This window comes from Trichosurus vulpecula, chromosome 4 (assembly GCF_011100635.1).
Source record: "Trichosurus vulpecula isolate mTriVul1 chromosome 4, mTriVul1.pri, whole genome shotgun sequence".
In the NCBI taxonomy this organism is placed as follows: domain Eukaryota; kingdom Metazoa; phylum Chordata; class Mammalia; order Diprotodontia; family Phalangeridae; genus Trichosurus; species Trichosurus vulpecula.
The window spans coordinates 162,474,948-162,499,524 of record NC_050576.1 but is presented as its reverse complement, the minus strand read 5'-3'; the positions used below and the strand labels follow the sequence as shown (position 1 = coordinate 162,499,524).

Below are 24,577 nucleotides of genomic sequence, written 5' to 3'. Positions count from 1 at the left end.
CTGGGTGTGTATGTCAGTGTTGAGGAAGAAGGCTGTTCATATCAGTTCAACAAGGATTTGTATGTAGAGTGTCTTCCATGTGTGTGCAAAGCCCTATGTAAGACGCTAGGGAAGATACCCAAGGTTCATTAGACACAAGCCCTACCCTCATGGAGCTTATGGTCTTGTTGGCATGACACTATTGGAATACATGACAACCAAAGAATAGTAAAACACATTCACTAGTCAAGTGTTGGAGCATGTTCTGTAGAAGATAAATATTTAACAAGTTGGGAGAAATCAGGCTAGGGCTGGCTTCCTGGAGGAAGTGAATCTTAAGCTGGGACTTGTGAGGTGGGTGTGCAGGATTTGGATATAAGAATACAAAAGAGGGCATTCCAGAATGGGGTGGGGGAGAAGACAGTGTATACTGTTTTAGGGGGCTCTCTCTACACAAATGGAGAAACCTGTAGGCTCTGACCCCTCTCACCACCTACTCAAAAGGAAATTCCCAGAGCCCAAGGTCCCGCTGAAGATTCTCTACATCCGTAGCATCTCCCCCTTCCCGGAGCTGGAGCAGTTTCTGAAGGAGACAGCCAAGAGGTACTGGGGATCAGGAATTTCGGGCTGGGAAGGCTGAGCACTGTGGGAGTTCAGAAGAGTGAGGAGTTGCTTGACTATGGGTTCAAGAGGTGGTTTATGGGCCTCTCCAGGTATAAGCTGCAAGTCTTACAGGCCGAGGGTGACATGAAGCAGGCATTGAGTGACCTTAGGGCACAGAACCCCCAGCTGGAGGCTGTGTTGATGGGCACAAGGAGAACGGATCCTTCATCCCGAAGCCTCAGTCCCCTCAGTCCCACTGACCCAGACTGGCCCCAGTATATGCGCATCAACCCACTACTGGTGAGAGAAAACATTCCTGACTCGCACTGCCACCTTCCAACCCCTCGGACTCCCGTCTTTTCTTCATACAGAATGAGAAAAGTGGTGGGAAAACTCAAGAGGGATCAGATAGAAACTAGGACCAGTACCCTATCCTTTTTTAAAAACTAGGGGGAGGGAGCTAAGGATGAGGTGCTTGATTTCACCTGTAAAGCAGAGAGGATCAGAAGGCAGAGCAGCCTCTCCCCCTAGGGATCAAGATAGGGAATAGGGTGAGTAGAAATGCTTGGATCTGCCCATTCTCCCAGACGTGGAAAGGGAAGTGGGGCAGTGGAGGTGAACCAAACGTAATGCTACCTGTTCAGTGAACTGACTCTTGTTCCCCAGGACTGGACGTACAGAGACATCTGGGATTTCCTTCGTCAGCTGTTTGTTCCTTACTGCATCCTTTACGACTGGGGGTAGGCACTGGGGCGGGGGAGTGGAGATGATAAGGGAGTGCTAAAATGGGGAGTCAGGTATTTACAGGGATCGTGTCTTTCCTCCCTGTGTCTCTAGCTACACGTCCCTTGGCAGCCGGGAGAATACAAAGAAGAATGTGGCTTTGAAGTACCCAGGCCCTGGAGGATGCCCTGCCTATCTACCAGCCTATCAGTTGGAGAATGAAGATGAGGAACGAAATTCACGAACCTGACTGTGGACTTGCTGTTAGACTAGGGGATTTTGTCCCCCATCTGCTGCTCTGCTGTCCCCCAGTCCCAGCAGCCCTGCCATCAGTGCTGACCAATAAATGGTGCCTGCTACTGTGTCCATTGCTTCTGTTACTTCATCTCTTCTTGTAGTCAAAGCTACCATGGATGTGATTGGGACCCCATCCTCCTCCCAAATCTTCAGCAAAGACCCAGGGGTTGGGGCAGAAACCCCCAAGTAGAAGGCCAGGCTGCCTCCTCTTTGCCTAGACAACCTTGACATTGAGCAGGGCAGGGGAGTTAGGAGGATGGGGGCTGGGAGCGTGAAAAAAGAGGGGCTTGGATAGGCTTGAGCTGACTCTGATGCTTCTCGATGCCAACATCAGCAGGGCTCCACGTGAGGATATATGACCTGGGAGGAGGGAGCTGGGCCAATGGGTAGTCTGGCAGGGTGCCCAGGGCTCTCCTACACAGGGAGGGGAGGGACAAGGGGTCAGATACTCCCCTCCCAACTCCCACCCAGCCCAGGCTGACACAGCCTATTATTCCTCATTCCAGAATCTCCCCTTGCCTCATCCAGGGGCTTTGTCTCTGTTAGTCATGAGGGCACGCAGTCCCCAGGGTAGGAGAATGTTTATAAAGGCCAAGGGAGCCAGCCCCCTTTCTCCCACTGACAGCGATCCCCATGCAACCAAGGGCTGTACCCGTAGCCCAGGCCTTGCCCTTCTCCCTCAGCCAGGCCATTCATGATGCTGGGTTCCGATTGCCAGTTGCCAAGATGGGCACAAGCTGGGGACTACTTCAGCGATTCCTGAAGGAGGTGGCTTATATCCTTCTCTGCTGCTGGTGTATTAAGGAGCTGCTAGACTAGCCAGGTATTCAGATTCTCTCTGCCCACCCCTATCCATGATACCATACCTGACACTCTCAGGTGGGCACATTGGGGTCAAGACTGGCTTTCTTGCAATGTTCCTTCTGAGCCTCCCATTTTCTCCTTCTAGTGCCGCCTTCATCTCCAAGACTCCTTGTGTCCTCTCTGCTTACCTGAGGGTACCAATAAATGAGTGAAGTTCAATGCCTACTGTGAGCTGTATGGGCTTCCAGCCCCTTTCAACTCGGGCCATTTGATTTCTATCCCCTCTGGACAATCTGAGCCAATTCCCTGCACAAGCAGGATCTCAGTAGCTGGGATGGGGGAGGGCAAGGTAGGAGTTCATAAGAACAAGGAGGTAGGAAAGATACTGTCGTGCCAAGTTGGAGTTTTTTTGGTTTCTTTGGGGGCTTTTTTCTGTTGAGGAAGCATGACCCTTATTGGGGTGGGGGCACCAATGGCATAGCATTATGCGCTCCTCCCTGTCTAGCATTGCTACTGTACTCAAAAGCTTTTCTCTCAGATATAGAACACACCACCCTCCTGTGCAAAAATGCCAGGGATAGGACACCTCTCCCTCAGGACCCTGGATTCCATTGTCTGCTCTGTCAAAATGTAGAAAAAGGGATACAACCCCTGTCCTGGTCCTTGGTGTGGCATAAGAAAGGAGATCAAGATGCTGGAGAAGAGAAAAGCGGCTTCCACAATCCAATCTACCCCTTCTGTTCCCTTCACAGGGGCCTGGCCCCCATTTTGCCCGAATCTACCCTGTGACTCAGGCCCTGGCCTCCTGCCTCTACCAGGCGCTTTCCTGTCTCCCGCCCCATGACCAACCCACTCCACCCAGCTGGAGTTGGGACATTGTCCAAAGGACGAGGAGGAGGGGGTAGAGTCTGAGTACAGGGGGCCGAGAAAGGAACCTATGCCAGGAGAATGGAGTGGGCAATGGGATGCTTGGCAAAGGGGACTTTGGGGAAATGGTGGGTGGAGATGGGCAGAGCTGTGGTCTGTGAGAGAGAAAAAAGTCAGAAAAAGAAGCAGTGGCAGAGGGAGACAAATTCAATGTGCAATTTGAGCTGGGGGAGTAGACACTTGGGAGGGTGAGACCTGGCAGCTGGAGGGGATACGGTTAGGAATCAGCAGCCTCTTTCTCTCGCCCCCCCCCCCACTTCCATTCCCTCCTCTCATTGCACTCACACCAAATATATTCTTTTTTCTTTTTTTTGATGAACCTGGCATTGAGAACAGCAAAACCTTCTACCTGCCTCCCCAGCTTAGTAGGGAAGTGGGTTGGTTTTCTCTCCACTACTCCCCTTTCTTCCACCTCCAGGTTCCCATGCTTAGAGGTGGGAAGAGGAGAGGAAGGCAACCCTGCACCCCTTCTTCTTCTACCCTCCCATATTCTGGCTGGCACAAGGCCAGTGGGGTCAAACTGAAATAGAAACATGGGCTGCTAATCCTTACCTAAAGATATCTATGGGCGGCATATTGACTTAGTTTACCAATGTAATGTTATCTATGTTTTATTGTATTGGTATTTATTTTGTTAAATATTTCCCAATTTTAATGTGGTTCTGCGGCACTGGGGAGTGTCGAGACAGGAGAGTGTTTTACATAAGCACGTTCCATCCTCTCTCCACAAACTGTTTCCCTTCTTCGTCAGCGAGGTTCCAGTCTGAGCTGTCCTAGGTAGGGTGTTCAGGGTAGAGGAAGCCTGTTTCGGTGGCAGGGCTGGGGCAGACGTAGGCTAACGGTAGACAAGGTTTCAGTCCACCTAAGAAACACCATGAGGGATTCTTTAATATAACTTTTCAAAAACATATACGGTGCCAGAAAATTCTGCTCTCCGTGACCGCTATTTTCTGAACCCAGGTTTCGTTTGTCACAATGAAGGCTCAAAGCCTTGAGTGAGCAATATTAATACACTGCCCACCTAACTGTAGGGTGGTTATTTGGAAGTTTTGGACGTGGGGGGATTGGTGGGGAGGGAATGTTGTCTGTGTTTCTCCCACCCAGTGCCCTAGCAGGCAGTGCTAAAGTCCGTGCTCCGTATGACTGAAGGGGAAAGGGAAGGAGACAACGGGGTGCGCTTTGAGCAAAGGTCCTGGGGACTCGAAGGGGTTTTCTCGGGAAACAGAGGGGTCTTTCCGAGTCGGCGTTTGGAGCAGCACGGACATCTAGTGGCTTCCAAGTGAACTGAAGCAACCCTGGAAATTGGAAGCTAGACGCGGAGACGGGACCATGGGGCGAGAACCCAGACCCGAAAGGAACTCCTAGGAATCCCCTGGGAAGAGGAAAAATGGAGCGCAAGCCGGGGCTTCACAGTCACGCCACTGAGGCCCCCATGGCGGAGTCTTGGACCCTGGATTAGGTAGGAGGAGGAAAGGTATTATTTTGCCGCGTGAATAAACTGGATATCACAGTTTTTACAAAGAACAAAAAACAAAAATCACACTCTTGGCATCCAGCGTCTTCCTGATAGCGAGGTCAAGAAGGGGGTCGCTGGTGGCTATAGAGCAGTTGGACCCTCAGCACCAGCTTTTTTGCGGGGGGCGGGCAGATATTTGTATCTTAGCTGAATTTCCTTTCTGTATGAAAAAAATCCCCCCCTTCCCTCATAGGGTCCTTCTTTGCGGTTGTCCCCCACCCCAAGTCCTACTGCCCTTCTCGAATTCTCCCAGATTCCTTCCCTTTTCCCTCCCTGGCCAACCCCTCAAACTCCTGCCTTTTTCCCCAGGCTCTGGCACTCAGTGCCTTCTTTCCAGCCTCACAGTTCCTATCTACGACTCTACGAATCCCGGTCTCCAGACTAAAATACCCCAATACAACTGGTTTCTCCTCCCTCCCGACCAGCGCCCCCTGCAGTCCAGCGGAGGGGGAAAGGGGTGAGGAGTGGGGCGGGGTCTATTTTCACCACCCGCCTCCGCCACCCCCCCCCTACTAGTTTTGGAAACTTGTTCCCCAGAGCTTCCTGGGGCTAAATTTAAATTTACCTGCCTAGGCCCTGGGGGGCGCAAAGATCCCAGCGGAGATTAGAGCGCCGGAGTAGACGGCTGTGCACCCGAGGCTCGGAATAGGCACCGGAGTTATAAATAGAGCCGCCCGCAGATGCTGGTGGGGGGAGACTGGGGAGAGGGGAGGGTGCCCCCCTTGGCAGCCGCGGCCCCTTCAGGTGGGTTGGGCGGTCGCAGTGGGAGCGCTGGGGTGGCGGCGGCTGGGGGGGCTGCGGTCTGGGCGCCCCCAGCGGTTTCCTGGGCGGCTGGTACTTCGAGGGAAGCGGTGGAAGCAGTGGGGGGCCACAAGTTAAGAGGTGGGCGCAGCAGGTATACTCACTTGGGCTCCCAGCTTCCCTGCTAGAGGGTGGCTGGCGCCCAAATCTCAAAACGCAGGACCTCCATGCGTGCGGTCCTGGAGAACCCTTTTCCCTCCACATCCCAAAACATATTTCCCTAGTACGCAGAACGTTTTTATCTCCCAATCATATGTGCTCCCTGGCTGCCCCTTCTGATGTTTATGTCCCTCCCAAACGATGGGATGCCAACTCCGTTCTCAAGGCAAATATCCTTATTTTTCGGTTTACTTACCCCATGCCTCATCCCGCCCTCTCCTCCATCCCCAGGTGGTTACCTATCTGGGTGGGTAATTTACATCTTGTTGGTCTAGAAAGGGGGATGGGAGAGGGAAGGATCAAGCTCAGGCCTGGGGAGTCTGGAGCTTCCCTCTCCACCGCTTCCCCCAGGAGGCACCTGCAGGCCTCTCACAGCACCTATAGCCCAGTTCCAGCCCAGCCCAGGACTGACTGGCAGGCCAAGATGGCAAGAGGCCTTAGGGGGCTGGGGTTTCCAGAGAGGGTTTGGGGGACGGCAAGAAGTCTACGTTTTTCTGCTTCAGGTGTTCTCGACGGTTCGGTTTAGGATAGCAAGAAGGGGAAACGATTTGGATTCCCTGCCTCACGTTCCACCATCGGAGCCGAGAATCCCAGGGGAGCCCTAGGATGGAGACTGTAGAGACTGAAAGGTGAAGACTTGGAAGGTCGAAGGGGGTTGAATAGATTGGGAGTGGGGAGGGGCTGCGGGGGATAAAAAGAAAAAGATAGGGACTAAGCCAAAGAAGAAAACAGGAATGATTCAGATTCCTAGGGAAATGAAGAATCGAAATTTCTCACTTTTGCTAAGCGATCAAGATGCTACCCACCCCCATACCCAAGCCTTGGGGGAGGGGGCAGGTAGCTGGTGGCAGAGGCTGCGCTTTCTCAGTCTGGCACACGGCTTCTTACACCAACCTAGGAGGTCACGACAACCTTTCCAGTCCCTTACTAGTGTGACCTTGGGCAAGTCAAGTAACGTGAGACTTTCCTCGTCTGTAAAATGGGAGTGCTAACATACGTAATGCCTACCTCACAGGGTTGTTGTGAGGCCCAAATGAGATAATATTTGTAAGACGCTTTGCAAATTTCAAAGTGCTATATAAATATCAGCTATTATTACTTATATTGTTATTTCTTGTGCTAATTTGTCCTTGGTCCTCCCTCAGTTCCCCCCCACCCTATGCGTGCCCTCTCTCTATTGACTCTGTTCAACTCTACCCCTGGCATAGCCCCTTCTTGATTTCGAATGTGCCCCTGGCACTGCCCCCTCTCGCCTGGCACCGGCCCTTCCCCAGGCCAGCCTGTCCCAGGAGGTACGCAAGAAAGGAATAAACCCCGGCCTGGACCCAACTCCTTCCAAACCCTTACAAACCGGACTCTGTCCACCGAGACCAGGAAGAAAACCCGGCGAAACTCCCTGACCATCTACAGAGGGACGGGGCGGGGGGGGGGGGGGGGGGGGGGGGGGGGGGCGGAGAACGGATGGGAACGGATGGAAAACCCGGAGCGGATCTCCCGAATCAGTGTTCCCTCTCCTCCATACCCCCCCTTAAATGTCCCAGAACCTCACCCCCCCAATTCTCCAGTGAGATAATGTCTGGGGGTGGGGGGCTGTTTGCCTTGGCCTGGGCCCTCTGGGGCGCCTCACACTTTCCGCCCCTGGCTGGGGCGCAGGGCAGCGGCCCCGAGGCTGAGTCACGGCCGGCAAGGGAGGGAATGTGGATGAGGGAGGGGCCCGGACCCGAGCTCCTCCCCTCCCCCTAGCCAGGGGATCCCGGGTCAGCCCGGGTGAGGGACTGGGCCCCCGCGACGCCGCCCATTGTGGTCCAACAGGTTCAGCTAGTGTCCCGCGAAGCCACCTGCCGGGGGGGGGGGAGCCCCCGGGCCGAGGGAAGGAAGGGAAGGAAAGGAAGAAAGCGAATCTGACCCGGTTCGGCCTGGCTAGAATGGGAAGAGAACCTGGCCAGCTTGACTGGGGTGGGAGGGGTCCTTCGGGGAGCGGGAGGCGCCAGGCTCCTAACGGAGCCTCCCAGGCCCGTCCTGTACCTTGGGTTGGGGACAGGGTGAAGTACAAAGTGCCCTCCCTCACTCAGGTGGCTGTCCTGCCACAAACTCACTCCCTCTTACCAAGATTCCCCCCCTCAAAGCTTTAGTCTCTCTGGGTCGTGTTCCGGCCGGGATATCTCTCCACAAAGACCTCAGTTTCCCCAATTATCGAAAGGTGAAAGGAATTCAAGGCTATCGAGCTAGGAGAGGAGGGGCGGGGAGAAGAAACAACGTGCCATCCCCATTCCCCCGCCCCCTTTCATGAACCCAGCCCCTCCCAGTTGGCAGTGCCAAGGCCGCAACCGGGCAAAGGGCTGGAACTCAGAGGCCGAGTCCTGCCTTCGGGCTTAGCCTAGGCGTAGGTCCCCACCCCGTGGGGTACCGTCACGCGTGTGGGAGGGACACGTAATGAAGTCTCCAAGTCCAGACCCCTTCCCTCCCGTCTAAGGGGGATGGGAGGAGGGGGGAAGTGAGGGACACGGATCTCAGGCCTTGGCCACTGGTGACTCCACCCTCCCCTTCCCTCCCTCCTTCTGCTGGGCTTCTGCTGTGACCTGATTATTTCCCCCTGCTCTGGTTTACCACCCTTCTCTCGCCCTACACCGAATCCCTGATTCCGCTCCCCAATCAATTCCCATTCCCCTTCCATTAGCTCCCTCACAAGCCACTTCCCTCCCTTTTGCTGTCCCACCCTTTGGGGAGCCCTTTGGGACTGGATGGGAGCACTAAGGGAAAGGGGGGGAGGGGCTGGTGCCCAGGCCGCTGCAGACAAGGTCCCCAACCCCCCCACTTCTCCCTGTACCATTCCAGTCCAGAAGCCCCGCCCCTCTCCCCAAGGGCCAAGTGCGGGGCGGGACTGAAATTTCGATTGATACCCATTTCAACCAACAGAAGAGCTGGGCGGTGGAGCTAAAGGGGCGGGGGCGGGGCATCCCCCTTGGGTTGGATGGGGGTAGAGGGTGGGGTTTGGGTTAAGGTGGACTGGGGGAGATAGCTGCAGGAGGAGGGAGAGGGGAAGAGGTACCGCGGCAGGTGAAGGGGAAAAAGAGGGAGAGAAGGAAAGAAGAGAAAAGAGGAGAAAGGGACAGAAGAAGGCAAAAGAGGAGGGCAAGGGAGACAAGGAGGAGGAAAAGAAGGGAAGGATAGACGGTACAGTGTCCTAAAGAGACCGACTGGACTAAGGGGTTGAAGTTTATGTCCTTATTGGGCGGAGGGGGGGCCTGAGGGGGGGGGGTGGAAAACCAGGAAGTGACAGAGGGTGTTGCTAGGGCTGGGGAGGGGAGTGGGGGGGGCTGCAGGAGGGGGCGGGGGGAGGGAGGGAGGGATGGGGGGAAAGGAGGCTGGAGGACAGGTGAGACAGCAGGACAGGTGAGGCGGGCCCGGGGGGGTGGGGGCGGGGGGGTGGGGTGGGTGGGAGCCAGGTGGATGAGCGGCTCCCAGCAGCCAAGGGGGGGCGGGAGGCAGGAGGAGGCAGAGGGAGGCGGAGGAGGAGCCCCCCAGGAGCAAGCAGCCAGCGGACTGCCCGCGGCCTTCTGACCAATATTGGAGCAGAGCCCCGAGGCTCCGGCCCCCTACGTCCCCCCGAGCCCACAGGGCCTGGAGGGGGACAACCAGTTCCCTACACCCCGCATCTCACAAACCTCTGCGGACAGACCCGACGGCAGAGAGGTGAGTACACCCCTTCTTTCCTTCCTAGGCTTGGGGTTCCCCTTCTCAGTTCGAAACTGCTGCAGTGTCCTTCGGTCGCCCTGTAGAGGGGGGACCCCCCACCCGGCCATACAACAGAAATAGGGATTCCCACCCCTCCGGTTCTCTCCAGAGCGTTTCGTCTTTGGAACTGGTTTGGGCTGGGAGGAAGGGTGCGAAGGAATCGCGACTCCCCAACCAGCTCTTAGCAAAGGGTTCCTGGTAACTTTCTCAACACTTCTTAGGGGCCCAGGTGGCTTTTTTTCTGAGATGAATTGGAGTAATTCAGCGCTGAGCGCTCTCCAGGTTTCTTCTCGGGGATGTTGGGGGACCCTCCACAGGGGCAGGGTTGAGGGAATGGAAACGCTGACTCTAACTAGGACATCGCAAACCCCCCCCCCCGCTCCGGCGCGGTGAGCTGGACCCCCGCCAGAAGTCCGGGGAGGGAGGGGGGTGCACAGGAGGAGCCGGGGCTGGGGGGAAAGTTACCGGCTGGACTATTCGGTTTCTAGATCTTCCAGGACAGCTCTTTTTCTCTCTTCTTTCCCTTTCTTTGCTCGCCGTGGCTCTAACCTCCCGCCTCCCCTCCTGCCCAGTATCACGTCCCTTCCCTTCTTCACTCTGCCTCTGCTCTTCTTGATAACGTCTCCCTCTTGGCTGCTCAGCCGCCCGCCACCTCACTACCGCGCCAGCTCCGGACCCCCAGAAACCGCGATAGAGGGTGGGGTGATTGAAGGGACTTTTCCCACTCACCTTCCCCCCTCCCCAATTCCCTGGCCCTGGAACACCTGCCCCCACCCATGGGTGTGCGTGCGCGCCAATGGAGGGGGTCGCCACTGTGTCTGCTAAGTAGGATCGTCCTCATGCAAGGGTAGATTTTGAAGGGGGGTTACGGGGGTGTGTTTCCTGGAGTCTCTGGCCCTTTTTCTCCTCCCACCCCATACCCCACCCCGAGTCAGAGAGCGACGTGTCCCGGCCGGAGCGAGGGGGGGACTCAAGTCAGGGGGGGGCGGCGTGGGCAGCGGGTTGTGCCCGGACACGTGCCAGCTCCGGCGCCCCTGCCCGGCTGGTGTTTGGAGAGAGGGCGGGGTCCCTTGCTCCCCCAACCCCCCCCCCACGTATCAAAGGGCGGCTGAGACGTGGTGAGACCTCGGGGCGCCCTGGGGGGCGGGGAGCTTGGGTCCAGAGTAGGGGAGGGGCAGAGGCGCTGGGGCTAGCTGACCCACAGGAAACGAGTGCTGCTGACCTAGTTTGGGACACCGGAAGTGGGTGCTCCGAGGAGAGGGGGAGACAGGGAGGCAGGCAGGCGGTCCTGGCTTCCGGGCCAGGTGGAGGGCTTTCCGGAATTAGCCTTGTCCCCTTATGCTTCGGACCCCTCTGCTCTGCTGCTGGGAACGGGAATGAGTCAGCGTTGCCCCTCCCCCTACCTCCTCCCTTAGGGGAGTCAGAGGAATGGGAGGGGGGAGACCCTGTAGGGCAGGGAGGGGTTAAACTAGGACAGGAACCCTTTGTTGAGGGGAGGAGTGAGGGGAGTAAAGCCTGAAGGATTATAGGGCTGGCTCCTTCCCCCCCAACTGGTTTGGTCACCCCTATACCTGCCTGGCACTGCCAAAGGGGGAATATGCGTGGAGGTATAATGAGGGAAAGTGGGCACGAGTGTCAAGGTATTCCAGACTGTAGTATACTATTTAATAGATCGGGTTAGGGGCCTATTTGTGACTGGGCTTAGATGGTACCGTTCTTCTTGGTGGTAACTGGAGAGAGTGGAATGGGGAAGCTCCCCCTGGAGCAGCTGATGAAACCTCGGAGAAATCTCTGCTACCTCCTCCTATTCTGGCCCCGGGGACCCCAGACTCCCCCAGCGCCACCTGTGTGTTAGATGGTTACCGTGGGCACCATGCAGCCGTTGGGCACCCCTGGGCACTGCCCCCTCCCTTGGGCACCCCTAGGCACCGCCCTTCCTCTCTTGCTCAGGGGTTTCAAGAAGGGGTTAATACCATTAGGGAAGGGGGCTCTAGTAAAGAAAGAAGAAAGTGCCCACTAGATTTATATACCAGGGAAAGAGGCTACACTGAAATCAAGCACGACACATCTAGGCCCTGGTGAACTGGACCCCAGTATCCAGGAGATAGGAGTTGCCCCCTCCCCCTTGCCATGGTGCCCCCTGGTACTCAAGGGCCCCCAGCTTCTCCTTGGCATGGTGCCTGCCCTGGGAGGGCGAGGCGGGCAGCGGGGGCTGGGCTAACAATGCACCATCGGGCCCTTTGTGTGCTTACACTTGGCACCCTGGGGAAGGTGGGGGAGGGGTGCCCCCCAGTAGGCATGGGGGGGCAGGGCACCTCTGGGGTGGGGACAGTAGAGATTTGGGGAAGAGCTGAAAAGAAAATAAAAGCAGGTGGGAAGGAAAGGGAAGTAGGTCAGATAATGGGGCTAGCCCCCACCCCAATTCCAAGCCAGGCCAGTGCACCTCCTGGCTTCCAGATGGTATAAGACTTGCAAACAGGGAGCAGTATGTAGTTGGGATTTGGAGGTCAGAGGTCACTGTCACAGAGAACTGCCCAGATGGAGGGAGGAGGGCCTAGTGTTCCCCCTCCCCTCTGGTGGGCATAAGGCCCAGTTCCCCTGGCCCTCTGCCCCTGAGAGGCCTAAGGAGCAGGGAGCAAGAGTCAGAGGCCCCACCCAGGTGGGTAAGTAGGTGGGCATTTTGCCAGGTTACTGGCCTCAGGACTAAGGCTTCTACTTCTGCTGGGCCCAGCCTCCCAACAGGCTTCCGGGACAGTGCCCACCTGGCATAGCGCCTTTTCCTAGATTCAAGACTACATGAGCTCTACTAGGCTGTATTAATGAAGGAGTGAGGGGACCTGTGCCTGACTTGTACTGAGGCTGGGCAGAGGGGCGGGGAAGGCAGGTGGGGATGGGCAAATGGATAAGACCCTGGCATGGGTGTGTCTGCCCTGGCCTCTTCTCCCTCCTGCTGAGTAAACTTGTGAGTAAACTTGACGTTTTGCCCGGACAGTTTGAAACTGCCTTACCACCCTGCCCCCCCCAACTCCCCATCCCCACCCTACCCCACCTCTCAACAACACAAACGAAACCAGGAACCAAGACAGGCCTGGGATGGGGTGGGGGAAACATTTACCACCCACCCTCAGAGGCGTTGGAGGGGCCAGAAAGGTTCTCCTCCTGTCTCCCTCTGCACCAAGCAAGTTGTCTCAGTGGGATTTTCAGCTATGGGTGGGAAACTTCTGGATGTCAGAGGAGGGATGATCTCTGAACATCCATGTTACTTTGATAGGGACCTTATAGCCAGTCCATCACCCCAGTCTTGCAAAGCCCCTAAACCTGTCTGCCTTTTGTAAGGGCAGACCCCTTGACACTAAGTGGACTTCACTGGATGTTTCCCCAGGTTGTCCTGGAGAAAGACACTCACTCATCACCCCCTCCCCTACTCCGTGAACCAACCCTCTCTCTGTAAAATAGGTCAAGGGGCAAAGAGGAGGTAGGCCAAGTTATCATCCTTCCGTTGACATGGCCTCTGGCATTGAGGAGATGGGGAATTATATCCACTGTGTGCCAGTATCCTTCTCTTATTGAGGGAAGGGTTGTACTTTCCCTCCTGACCTGCACACCAACGGCTAACGACTAACTCAAGAAGGCCATGGGGCCACAACTGACCATACAAGCTAGCCAACATCCCCAGTGCCACCTTTTGCCTCCCCCACTAGCATCCTCAGAACTGAGTCAGGCTTCTGAACCCCACAGTTAACCAGATTCAGAGGCCAGATCCAGAGGCAGGGCAGGATGGCAGAGAGATAAGAGGGTCAGCTAGGCCAGTCACGCACTATGCATGATAACTGACCTGGCTGCTGAAACGGACAGTGCCAATGTGGGGCGCCCCCAAGTCCCTGCAAGGCTTCTGAGTGGGGGCTCCCCTAGGCTTTGTTCTAGGGGCCTCGTGTCTCTGGCTTTAGTTTCCTTCCTGTTTCCCCTCCTACACCCCCACCCCACCCATATGCCCCTTTCAACAGACATCCTCTCCTCCTTCCTTCCTCCTCGCCTCCCCTCTGCTTGGGCCAGGGGATAGGGGGCAGCTTGGTTCCCACCCTATGGGCTCCTTCTTTATCCCTGTTTTCTCAAACCTAGGCTCCTTGGGAATCTTTGCCCATCTTCCACTCCTCCTAAATTCTGTGCACCACCCTGCCCACTACCTCAAAGAAGGAGGGGGAGCACCTATATGGGCAAGGATGGCTCATGTGAACTACAATTCCCATGATGCACTAGGGCCCTTCATGTAGCATACTGGGAGCTGTAGTCAGTCTGGAGTTGTGGGAGAAATAAGCTGAAAATGTTCAGAGTGGGGTAAAAACTAAGATAGAGTTTGGTAGGGTGGATCTTCTCCCCACTTGTCCCCCCTAGCCACTTCACACTCCTTTGGCCTTCTCCTCCATGACTTCAGGACACCTACAGTTGGCATGAACCTGATGCCAATGTCATTTATGCCCTCTGGGAAGAGAGATTCCACCCACCCTTCTCTTGTGGCCCCACCCAGAAGTGCCCACGCCCTGCCCAGCTGCCCCCAGGGGAAATGAAATTGGGGGGCACCTTGTGAACCCCCTCACCTGCCCCAGGCTCTGCTCATTCCCTTTATGGGGATCAAAGGGCAGAGTACTGCCCCACCCACCCCCTCCCAGGCACAGGGGCTCCAGGGAACCCAGTGAGAATTGCAGGGACTTTGGTGTCCAAGCAGATGCCGAGGAGGGGGGGATGCCTGTAGCCTGGCATCTGGTGCCTGGGAACACACACCCCTCCCCCACCCTGGGGGAGTGGGGCCACCATGGTTCTGCTATAGATAACCGCCCATCACTGGCTGCAGGTTCTTCATGATTGTTTATGGAGACCTGGAAATAAGTGCTACCTCCAGAGGGAGGGCTTCTAGGGACTAGGGGCCTCTGGGCTTGTTTATCTATGGGACCTGGGGGTCTAAGGCTGTGCCAGTCTAGCATGAAGGGTAATATAACCCTCCCCCACCCCCTACCCCAGAGTTGGCATGAGAATCCTGGGAGCAGGAGGATTGGTTGGGGGGGAGGGCAGTACTGCCAGCATCCTGGTGGGTAGGTGCCAACCGGGCAGGGAGCTGGTGAGGGGCAGCTGGCCAGGGGCACAGTGCCAACTGCCAGCAGGAGAGAAGGGGAGGGGGCATTTCAGGGGACATTACTGAGAGTCTCCCCACCCTGTTCCCTTCCCAGGCCCCAGCAGAAACCAATTCAACCCAGTGCCTAGTCAGCTATGCCTAGATTGGGGGAATGTCCCCCAATATCAAAACCTCCTACCTCAAGGTACCTGGTCTCTGGAAGCCAGGGAAAGGGAGCCTCTTTGTTCATGCCCCAGCTTTAAGCTAGGACCAGAGTCCTGGGTGCCCCTCCTCAGGCCCAGGCAGGTCCCACCCAACCCAACTGGCCAGGATGGCAATAGTCTTGCGCAAGAGGTGGGGCCAGGCCCTTCCCAGCAGATGCCCCCTGCTAGCTCCTTCCTCTTTCAGTGCCTGCTGCTCCCCTCCCCTTACCCCCAAAGAAGACACTATACCCCATAGTGTCTTTGGGGGTTGGTAGAGTTGCTGCCCCCTGGCCTGGTTGGCAGGGGCAGGCACCCAGGCCAGGAGCTGTGGTATGTGAGTGGGTTTGGGGTGAGGCTATAGGGAGGGCGGGGTGCTGCCCCGCCTGGCCCCTGAGGGCCTGAGCCTGTCACCAGGGTGGGAGGGTCTGGCCAGCTCCCATGGGGTGGGGGGCCCTACTCCTTAATGAGGCTCCTAAGGGTCTGAGACCTGGGCATCAGAAACATGAAGGTTGTAGGCTTTCTACTCCTCCTCTCTATTCTTTCATTCCTTTTCTGCGCCTCCTCGAAATCTCCCCCTCCTTTCTTTCCAAGACTTATCTGCCCTCCCCAGTCCCACCTCTTTTCAACTCTCCCGTCCACGGTCCCGTCCATTTTTATATTCTCTACCTCACTGTCCTAGTTCTCTGCTTACCCCCAGCTCCCTATCCCTCTTGCCCCCTCACCTGCTTCTCTTTCTAGAGTTGGGGGGAGGGAGGAAAGGAAGGAAGGAGGTGGCAGTGATGGTGCCAAAGGCAGAGTTTTGCCAGATTCTTGGGTCCTTCTCCCACGGTGCTGGCCCTCCCAGTGGCCCCTCCCTCCAAGCTTGGGGGGTGGGGGGGGAGGGCCAGCACCCAGAGGGTTAAGGCTGCTGGGGGGAGGGGCTGGGCCAGGTCGTGGGCGGCTCCTTTGAAGAAGGGAGCTGGATTGGGGAACCGCCTCCCCCCCCCATCCCGCCCCCAACCCGCCCATCACCCCCCCCAGCCCAGCCTCCCCCCCTGCCTGCTCCCCCCAGGGGCCCAGGACGAGTTGCAGCCACCGCCCCTCAGCGTGCAGGTGAGTGGGGCCCGCTCCCCAGGGACTAGGAGACTGAGGCCCTAGGGAGTCTTGGAAGAATTGGGGTCAACTGGCAAAGACTTGAAAAACAGTCTAGGGGAGACGAAGAGAATCCATTCCTGGGGAGATGTGGTAAATGAAGGGACTGAGGCTACTGGGATATCTGGGAAGGATTTGAGAGATTGAGGGGACCAGAGAGACTGAAAGACAGTAGAGCAATTGACCCTTAGGGAGCTGAACTAGGAGACTGCTGGGGTTGGCAGGCCGGCTAGGCCAGGGAGCTGGGCTCAGGGGACCAGGCTGGGGTGTCTTCTGGGACTGGGGGGCTCAGGTTTCTGCCGGCAGCATGGCGGGTGTGGGGTTACCAGGCGGCTCGGTTACCCGCCCCATAGACGCCGAGCCTCAAAGGGTGGGGGGGTGGGCAGCAGGCAGACCCTGGCACCTTTGGGCACACTTGCTAAACCTTCATGGAGAGAGCTGGCGGCATACCCTCTGTAGCTAAGACATGACCCCTTAAATCCTGGGGTCTTTCTAAGGGGATAACGAGCAGAGTGGGGCGCCCCCCGGGGAAGTCCGGTGGTTCCAGGGTTGGAAAATCTGACGGTCTAAGCATGTCCCCACCCCCCCCACACACATCCGCTCTCACTGTTCCCCACCCCACCCCACCCCCTCTATCCTTTCTATTCCCCTCCCTCTATCCCTTCCTTAATCCAAGAGGCCAACATGAGGACTTTGGCTAATGGCATTGCCTCCCATGGCACTGCCAGGTCTTGAAGAAACTGGGTTCTGGCTCTGATTTTGTTTCTATGATATGTTCCATTCACGTATCGCCTTCTACACTTGAGTGGAGAAACTAAGTGGGTCTCGGGGCCTAGAGGATTTGATGGGAAAGATGAGGATGGGTGTGTGGAAGGGCCTGAGAGAGATAAGAGTGGACGTCAGTAGTGGGTAGTAATGAGTAGAGAATGGGGATCGTTCCCGCCGGAGAGGAGGAAGAGAAGGGAATGGGGAAGCCCAGGAGGACCTGGGGACAAGGGAAGGGTAAGGGCGATATATTGGGAAGGAAAGAGACAAGGAATGAAAAGAGGTGGAAGTGAGGATTAGGGAACCCCCCCCAGGGGGTTTAGAGCCTTGGACTTGGAGTAGGTAGAAGGAAGCTGGAGGGTAAAGAGGTATGAAGGATGGTTGGGGGAAGCAGAGGTCTTCTTAACCCACCCCCACCCCAATTCCCACCATCCTCTTCCCTCTCACATCTCCCCTGCTGGAAACCTAGGCGGCTGTGGGCTTGTGTCATGGAAAGGAAAAAGTGGGGGCACCACAATCTCTCTCTTGGGTGCCCAGATGATTGGAATGAAGGACTTGGGGGGAGGTTGGCTTAGCCTCAATAGCACCGGGAAGCAGCCGGCTCCTCTCACCACCTTCCCCCTTCGTGGCTTGCGGTCTCTCCCCTCCCTGTCTTGGCCCCCAGGAAGTGTGAGTTCTGGGGGTGGTGAGGTTAGGAGGGGGAAGGGGTGGGGGGAGGCAGGCAGAAGCTGGAGGGGCTAGGGATGGAGGGTATCTGTCCTTTGTGCATCTTGGGATAAAAGGGCCTTCTCTTTCTGTCTCTCCTCTCCCCATACTTCTCCATCTTAGCAAGCGACCTTGGGATCCAGGTGCACATTCTCAGTTTGAGAGTGGATCAGAAAAGACTAATGGAGGCAGTGGGCCTCTGGGTCTTTGGGGAAACTAGTCTGGCTCTTTGCTCGTCCCCCTAACACCTCCCCACACCCCCCCACCACTATCCCCTGGTCCAGCCACAGGCCAAAGCCTGTGCTTCGTGCAAGCTAACTCCACAAAAACAGGAAGAAAACCTGAAGCTGGAGATGGGGTGGGGGTGGGAGGGAGAGAGAAGCATGGGGGAAGGGGAGCTGGAGGTATTCAGAGTTTTCAGTTTCTCCATCTTTCTAGCTCTCATTGAGGGTCTTCATGCTTTTATTCCAAATCTGTGGGATCTTAACTACTTCTCTTGGAGAAATCAGGCCAGATCTTGCAACTATAGCTAGCTCCAGGCTCTAGATCTCAAACCGATGTGCACCCCCCTACCCTCCACCACACTAGCACCCCAGGCCCAGTATTCATCCTAACACCAGTATCTGACAATGTATGTATGATTGTATCTTAGTCCAGTATCTATTTTCTCCCTCACCCCATAATCCTGGCTCCACCCCACTAAGCTGGTTCCCCTAATCCCAGGGGTGGGGGAGGTGGTGGTCAGCTTGCTTTACCCAACTGTCCAACACAGGGCTTCCTAAACCCGCCCATCAGCCGGCACTGACTAGCATCATTGGTCCTGCTATTTATTATAACCCACAAGTCGCTAGACAGAGTACTGCTTGGTACTGGCACCTGGGGCAGGGCACCAAACTGTACTTTATCCAAATCCAGGGCTAATGGCCTCTGCCCTTTTGGCTCCAGTGAAATAGGCATGCCCTGATTAGTGCCCACTGGCACCAAGGAGGGTAGCTAGGTGATATTGGTCTCCCCCTCTTCATCCCTTTATTGTGCACTCCCCCCTCCAACCAAGATGGGGCAGATTTGACTCAGGTCCCAGTTTCAAGAGAGCTGCCCACCTGCCCGGCCGGTCGAGCAGGCCTGACAGTGAGGGGTGCCTGGGGGGGTGGGGGTGGGGGGTGGCTGGCAAGGGGGGAAGAGTGGGGCGGGGCCCCCAGCTTCCTGTCCCCCCCAAGGCAAACAGACCAAGCCTGGTTCCCTGGCACCCCCAGCACAGCTGCCCTCCCCACCCCCCAACTACCACCACACCCGTCCATGCCCACGAGGTCTTAGCAAGAGGGGGCATGCCAGGCAGGGTGGGGATGGGGCCGCCCTCATGGGGCGTTGGGGGCTGGGCGCTCTGGGATGGAGAGGTGGGCAGGTTGCCCTAGGGGGAGTGGGCACACTGGCACCAACACCCTGCCCCAGGAGAAAGAAAGGTCTCCAATGGTCTTACATACCTCCCAGAGGCTGGGACTATGCCCCCTTAGCCTGGTTGGCACCAGCCTAGCTCCAGGTGTCACTCAGATTGGCATAGGTGCCAGGGTCCTGGGGAAATCTCCCTAGGGAGGAAGGGTGGTCTGGGCCTTATTCCCCGTCCTGTCCACACCCTCTCTTATTTTGCCCCTCCTCCTAATTTAACCGATATCTTCTTAGAATGGGCAGTGGTGTGGCATTAAGGAGTTAAACACCCACTCTTGCCTGAGCCTGTGAGAGCTGCGTGGTGAACCAAACTGCGCCCGTGACCTGACAGTGGGGTCAGCCAATCAGCACCCCCGCCACACCAGGTTGCCAAGGAGATCGCCCCTGGGGTGGGAGAAGGAGGGAGGGCTCAGCAGAGGGAACTAGTTGGGGGGGGGAGACAAGAGAGGGGGAAGGACTGAAAGGGAGTGGAAAGAGCCTTGTGCCCGCCGGTGCCCCAGCTCATGGCCAATGGACAACCAGCATGGCCCCTCCCTCTTTTACTCTCTCCTCCCAGAGGAGTATAAGCCTAGGGTCTCAAATGGGCCACTGTTGCTGCCCACCTCAGCTTTTGTGTATTTTCTGCTTCTGCAAAGTCCTGGTGGCACTTAGCCCCAAGAAGCTCTTACAAAGCCTGGAGCTAGGCAGGAAAGGGCCTCCCCAATGCCTCACTCCTGGGGGCTAGCTTCTGAGCTGGGGAGGCGTGTGTGTAGATGCTAGGGTACAACCAGGACTCCCTTACCCCCCAGAAACACATGTGGGCAGCTGCTTGCTCAAGGCCTGGGGGCGGGGGAGCCATACTCTGGGCTTTGCAATCAGGGAGGTGCACAGGAGAGCCGTCACATAGACACAATGCTGCTCTTGTATCTTAATGAGGAAACCTGGGGCCCCGCCTTATGTTCCCCCCTCCCCCAAATAACCAAGTCCCCATCGTTGGCCAGGGCTGGGCAGCTGCTGTGGGAGTGGCAGAGGTAACAGAGACATAAAATGTGGAGTTGGAAGGGACCTTGGCCATGGTCGGCTTCAAGGCCTTCACTATACAGATGAGGGGAATTGACGTGGCCAAGGTCACACTATGAGTTGGTAGCTAGGCTGGTGCTCATATTCGAGTTCCTGAGTCTTAGCCTTTTTTTGGAGAGAATTTTGGGCTGTGTCCCTACCCCACCTCATTCCAACGAGCTCAGGGGTCCCCTTTCTCCATTGGAGAGGCAGCAAAATAGAATGGAAAGAGTGCTGAATTTGGAGTCAGACTACGGGGGTTCGAGTCTAGAGTCTGCAGTGTGACTCTGGGCAAGTTAGATTGCCTCTCTGGGGCCCAGTTTCAAAATGGAGGTAGTAATCCTTATGTAGCCCATATCCCAGGGTTACTGTGGGGAAAGAGCCGTGGAAACTGTAAATATCTGTATAACACAAGATCTAGCCTTACCTTTACCGGATGGGAGAGAGGGTTGAAGGCCATAAGGGTACACCCCAAAAACTAAAGATGCTCCCTAGCCTTCCTTGTCACAATGTGCTGGATACTGCCCCCACCCCACTGGGTGCTCTTCTCCATGCTTCCAAGGGAGAAAAGCCATCATGGGTCCCCAGTCAATCCTTGCCTCACATACCTAGGCTAGCCATGGCAGTGGCTTAAAAGGGAAGAGGATCAGATTGGTGCCTACCATGGACACTTCCCGGGCCCCTCCTGCCTGCCTGGGAATGGGGGAGGGGGAGATGGAATCTGTGAGGAGGGGGTAGGAGCCTGGAGCCTAGCCTGTTGTCAGTGGGGGAGGGGTCGGGCAAGATGCTTATCTTCTGGGCAGGAAGCACCAGAGACACCCCAGCGCCCTTGGTGGCTGTTCCCCGGGCCCCATTGTTGGAGGGGGGGAGAGGATGTAGGGGGCCCCTGGGAGCTGCACATTTCCCGTCCACTAGATAGGGAGGGGCACTCCAGATGGGGAGAACCTGGTTGAGAGAGAAAAATTAGGGTAAAAATACATTAGATTTGTGATTCACTTTGAGCAGTTTCTTCTGTATCCATCAGATCATTTGAGCTGCACAAACCTGGGGGAGAGGCAGGGGAGGCAGCATGGAAGTACTTTCCCCTGTTCACAGATGGAGGTTGAGGCTTGGGAGAGCAGAGATCACACCACCATGGAATGTCTGAGTTTGAAAGAGCTTAGAGATCACTTAGGCAGAAGCACAGCAGCGGGTAAAGTACTGGACTGGTTCAAATCTAGTGCTTTGCTGCTTGCTACCTGTAGGACTTTGGACAGGCCACCTAACCTTCCTGTACCTCAGTTTCTACATCCGTGCAATGAGAGGGTTGGACTATTAACCTTAGGTCCCTTCAGGCTCTAATCTATGATCCCATGGTGGCTCTAATTCTATGATTATGATGCCCCCACCCACAAATGAGGAAACTAAGGTTTGGTGACTTGCCCAAGGTCACACTGTAAATCAGTGGCCAGAGCTGGGGCCTAGATTCCAGGTATTCTTTCCACTGGGATTCTCAAGGGAATGCGGCTGATGAGGCTGGGGTTAAAGACTTGGTTTGGTGGGAAGAAACTCACCTACTCTCCTTCCCTCAAAATGCCCACCTGACCATGGCTCATGTCTTTCGTGCTCCCTGCAGGTGAGGATGGGGAGCCCTGAAGATGACCTCATTGGGATTCCCTTCCCGGATCACAGCAGTGAGCTCCTCAGCTGTCTAAACGAGCAGCGCCAGCTGGGCCAGCTGTGTGACCTCACAATCCGAACCCAAGGCCTAGAATACCGAACCCATCGGGCAGTGCTGGCTGCTTGCAGCCACTACTTTAAGAAGCTGTTCACCGAGGGGGGTGGGGGCACGGGTGCCAGTGGCGGAATGGCTGCCTCCTCAGGTGCCGGCGTCTGTGAACTGGATTTTGTGGGGCCAGAAGCACTAGGGGCCCTGCTGGAGTTTGCCTACACGGCCACCCTCACCACCAGTAGCGCCAACATGCCTGCCGTCCTCCAGGCAGCTAGACTGCTGGAGATCCCCTGTGTCATTGCTGCCTGTGTCGAAATCCTGCAAGGGAGTGGGTTGGAGGCCCCTGGGCCTGATGAAGATGACTGTGAGAGGGCCCGCCAGTACCTGGAGGCCTTTGCAACTGTGGGCACTCGGGTGCCCAATGGTGATGACAGTCCACTACCAGCCCCTCTTCCACCACCCCCACCCCCAACACGGCCTGTTCCCCGGCGAAGCCGAAAGCCCCGAAAAGCCTTTTTGCAGACAAAGAGGCCTCAAACCAACCATCTGGTGTCTGATGTGGCTGCCATCCCCCCCCACTCTTTTACGTATCCAGATGAGGAAGAGGCAGGAAGTGGCATCGGGCTAGGAGATGGCTATAGCCCCCCTGGTGGGGCCAGGTCACCCCCTGAGGGGCACCTGGGCTATGAAGGATATGAGGGGGAGGAAGAAGAGGAAGATCTAGTGTACCCACCAGCCTATGGGCTAGCTCAGAGTGGGGCAGCCCCCTTGTCCCCTGAAGAGTTGGTCTCAGATGAGGACACCATTGACCCTGACCTGATGGCCTATCTGAGTTCCCTGAATCACGAAGCCCTCACACCAGGATTAGATGGCCAGGACAAGCTGGTACGAAAGCGTCGTTCCCAGATGCCCCAGGAATGTCCAGTTTGCCATAAGATCATTCACGGGGCAGGCAAACTACCCCGACATATGCGGACCCACACTGGTGAGAAGCCTTTTGCCTGCGAGGTCTGTGGCGTCAGGTTCACCAGGTGAGAGGGCACCCAGCTTTTCCGGGGTGGGGGGGAGGGCCATGGGCAAGAGGGTAAAGGAGAGTGCCACACCTACTAAGAACCCAGGAAGGGGAGAACCACTCGGTGGAATGCCCAGCCAAGAGTAGGGGTGGAAGCCAAGGGAAGACAGTACAGGAATGCAGTGGGAAGTGGTGTGACGGGGAGAAGAAGGGGTTGAAAAGGCAAAAATTAAAAGTTCAAGGATACTGCTGTAGGGCATGAGGGATATGGTACAGGTGGGCATTGGATTTCAGTGAGTAAGAGAAGTACAGGCAGATGAAGAATAGAACGATGCCAAAACTTGTTTGTCCTTCGTTCTCAAAGAGGACCGTGACATCAGGAAGGAGATGCCATGACTTGCAAGTGGATTGGATTTAAGTGAGGGAGGGCTGTGCAGAGTCACCAGTCTCACTCTCCTAAGGAGCCATCTGGGTCCAGCGGCAAGATATAGATCAGGACAATTGGAGATGGCCCAGGATGTAGTGGGAGGCCCTGGCCTTGCTGAGAGCTAAGGTCTTTAACAGGTCTCAGTTTGTCCCACCTATTCAGTGATTAAGGCTAGGTAAAAATGAGGCCAAAACGGGAGAAAAATAATGCCTGAGGACAAAGCTACAGGGATGAACAGATGAGAGCACAGAGGGGGTGGAAGAAGTGGGAATGGGGGTGAGGAGAAAAGGTAGATACCTACAGAAATCAGATTAGTCAGCCCTATGCAAAGGTCACAAGGACTTTTTCCAGGCCTTATTCCTACCTGCAGGTACTTAACTATCTCTTCCACCACCCCCAACCCCACCCTTTCCCCTCCCCAGGAATGACAAGCTGAAGATCCACATGAGGAAGCACACTGGTGAGCGGCCATACTCCTGCCCACACTGCCCAGCGCGCTTCCTCCATAGCTATGACCTCAAGAACCACATGCACCTGCACACAGGCGACCGGCCCTTTGAATGCCACCTGTGCCACAAGGCTTTCGCCAAGGAGGACCACCTGCAGCGTCACCTGAAGGGCCAGAACTGCCTGGAGGTGCGGACCCGACGACGAAGAAAAGATGATGCACCCCCCCACTACCCCCCACCCCAGGCGCCCACACCAACTGGCCCTGGCCTTGACCTTTCCAACGGGCACCTGGATGACTTCCGCCTCTCCCTGGCGCGTTTCTGGGAGCAACCAGCCAGGGCTGGGCCTCCTCCTCCACCCCCAGGGCCTCCTGAAGAAGACGAAGAGGAGGGGGCACCAACCACACCCCAGGCTGAGGGTGCCATGGAATCCTCTTAAATGGGGAAAGGAGGTGGACTAGGGTGGAGTCGCAGGGTGGGCGCCAATGCCAAGGAACGTGAGGGCTGTGGAGCACTGACCGTGGGTCAGGGGAACTTTGCCTTCAAGGGTACCAGACTCGGCTCCTCTGTACCTTGGCAGCTCCGGGCTAGTCCCACATACAGGGAAAAGTTTGGGCTCTTCCCCAGATTGGGGCAGACTCCCTCCCACCAAGAGGTGATAAATATATATATGTATATATACATATATAATATTTTGTATATATATATATAAATATATATACAGACACACACAGCTCTATTGTAAAGGTGGGGTTCCCCCCTCCCCAAACCCTGGATCTTCCCAGGGATCTAGAAGCAATAATATATTTCTGATTTGTAGGGGGGGGTCCCTTTTCGGCTATGCGGGTTTTTAGGGGGTGAGGGGCATGGGACCAAATCCCTGCCCCACCCACCCTAAGGGTAGGGCTGTGTGTATGGGGTGGGGGAAGCTGCCCCTCCTTTCCCGACCCCTCCTTCCTGGTTTCTGTTCCCCTTTTCCTGGCAGTGGATTATGCAAAGGTTGGGGGGGGGCGGTGAATCGCGGTAAGGAATAGATTCTGGA

General features: G+C 56.3%; 4 protein-coding genes and 2 long non-coding RNA genes across 14 annotated transcripts in view; 3 read left to right on the top strand and 3 right to left on the bottom strand.

The window, feature by feature from the left end:
- Positions 1-1,669, top strand: part of FLAD1 (flavin adenine dinucleotide synthetase 1) — a 6,411-nt gene extending 4,742 nt beyond the window's left edge. For all 4 annotated transcript variants that reach the window (XM_036754225.1, XM_036754226.1, XM_036754227.1 and 1 more), the window contains 4 exons: positions 484-582; positions 693-882; positions 1,249-1,322; positions 1,420-1,669. In XM_036754225.1, coding sequence (XP_036610120.1) covers positions 484-582; positions 693-882; positions 1,249-1,322; positions 1,420-1,555 — 499 coding nt within the window. In that variant the 3' untranslated portion in view covers positions 1,556-1,669. The remainder of the gene's footprint in view (positions 1-483; positions 583-692; positions 883-1,248; positions 1,323-1,419) is intronic.
- On the bottom strand, positions 538-9,738 carry LOC118846060. Of its 3 annotated transcripts, none has more exons than XR_005010160.1 (3): positions 9,475-9,738; positions 2,469-2,594; positions 538-622 (listed from the first exon to the last, which is right to left on the bottom strand). It is a non-coding gene; the product is annotated as an uncharacterized LOC118846060 (long non-coding RNA). The 3 variants fall into 3 exon arrangements; XR_005010157.1 differs by lacking the exon at positions 9,475-9,738 and adding an exon at positions 3,056-3,173; XR_005010159.1 differs by lacking the exons at positions 2,469-2,594; positions 9,475-9,738 and adding exons at positions 1,068-1,109; positions 1,219-1,425 and having other exon boundaries at positions 545-622.
- LOC118846058 (lens epithelial protein) lies at positions 2,139-2,625 on the top strand. Its single transcript, XM_036754229.1, has 2 exons — positions 2,139-2,425; positions 2,552-2,625. Exon 1 carries the CDS (start codon positions 2,236-2,238, stop codon positions 2,419-2,421), a length of 186 nt encoding a protein of 61 aa, XP_036610124.1. The 5' UTR covers positions 2,139-2,235; the 3' UTR covers positions 2,422-2,425; positions 2,552-2,625.
- LOC118846057 (chitin-binding lectin 1-like) lies at positions 3,939-6,776 on the bottom strand. Its single transcript, XM_036754228.1, has 2 exons — positions 5,415-6,776; positions 3,939-4,783 (listed from the first exon to the last, which is right to left on the bottom strand). The coding sequence occupies exons 1-2, from the start codon at positions 5,852-5,854 to the stop codon at positions 4,747-4,749; spliced, it is 477 nt and encodes a 158-aa protein (XP_036610123.1). The 5' UTR covers positions 5,855-6,776; the 3' UTR covers positions 3,939-4,746.
- Positions 3,939-7,996, bottom strand: LOC118846059. The gene is made up of 2 exons (XR_005010156.1): positions 7,916-7,996; positions 3,939-4,195 (listed from the first exon to the last, which is right to left on the bottom strand). It is a non-coding gene; the product is annotated as an uncharacterized LOC118846059 (long non-coding RNA).
- ZBTB7B (zinc finger and BTB domain containing 7B) lies at positions 9,181-24,577 on the top strand. 4 transcript variants are annotated; one of them, XM_036754222.1, is made up of 4 exons: positions 9,316-9,502; positions 19,133-19,263; positions 21,552-22,678; positions 23,509-24,577. In XM_036754222.1, the coding sequence occupies exons 3-4, from the start codon at positions 21,558-21,560 to the stop codon at positions 23,972-23,974; spliced, it is 1,587 nt and encodes a 528-aa protein (XP_036610117.1). In that variant the 5' UTR covers positions 9,316-9,502; positions 19,133-19,263; positions 21,552-21,557; the 3' UTR covers positions 23,975-24,577. The 4 variants fall into 4 exon arrangements, with proteins under 4 accessions (XP_036610118.1, XP_036610117.1, XP_036610115.1 ...); XM_036754223.1 differs by lacking the exons at positions 9,316-9,502; positions 19,133-19,263 and adding an exon at positions 9,181-9,202; XM_036754220.1 differs by lacking the exon at positions 19,133-19,263.

Excerpts from the sequence above, each read along its gene's own strand:
- LOC118846058 (XM_036754229.1), top strand. The coding sequence starts at position 2,236 with ATGCAACCAAGGGCTGTACCCGTAGCCCAGGCCTTGCCCTTCTCCCTC.
- LOC118846057 (XM_036754228.1), bottom strand. The coding sequence starts at position 5,854 with ATGTGGAGGGAAAAGGGTTCTCCAGGACCGCACGCATGGAGGTCCTGC. Across the intron at positions 4,784-5,414 it reads GCCCCCCAGGGCCTAGGCAG|GGTCCAAGACTCCGCCATGG; the intron begins GTAAATTTAAAT and ends TACCTAATCCAG.
- ZBTB7B (XM_036754223.1), top strand. The coding sequence starts at position 21,558 with ATGGGGAGCCCTGAAGATGACCTCATTGGGATTCCCTTCCCGGATCAC. Across the intron at positions 22,679-23,508 it reads TGTGGCGTCAGGTTCACCAG|GAATGACAAGCTGAAGATCC; the intron begins GTGAGAGGGCAC and ends TCCCCTCCCCAG.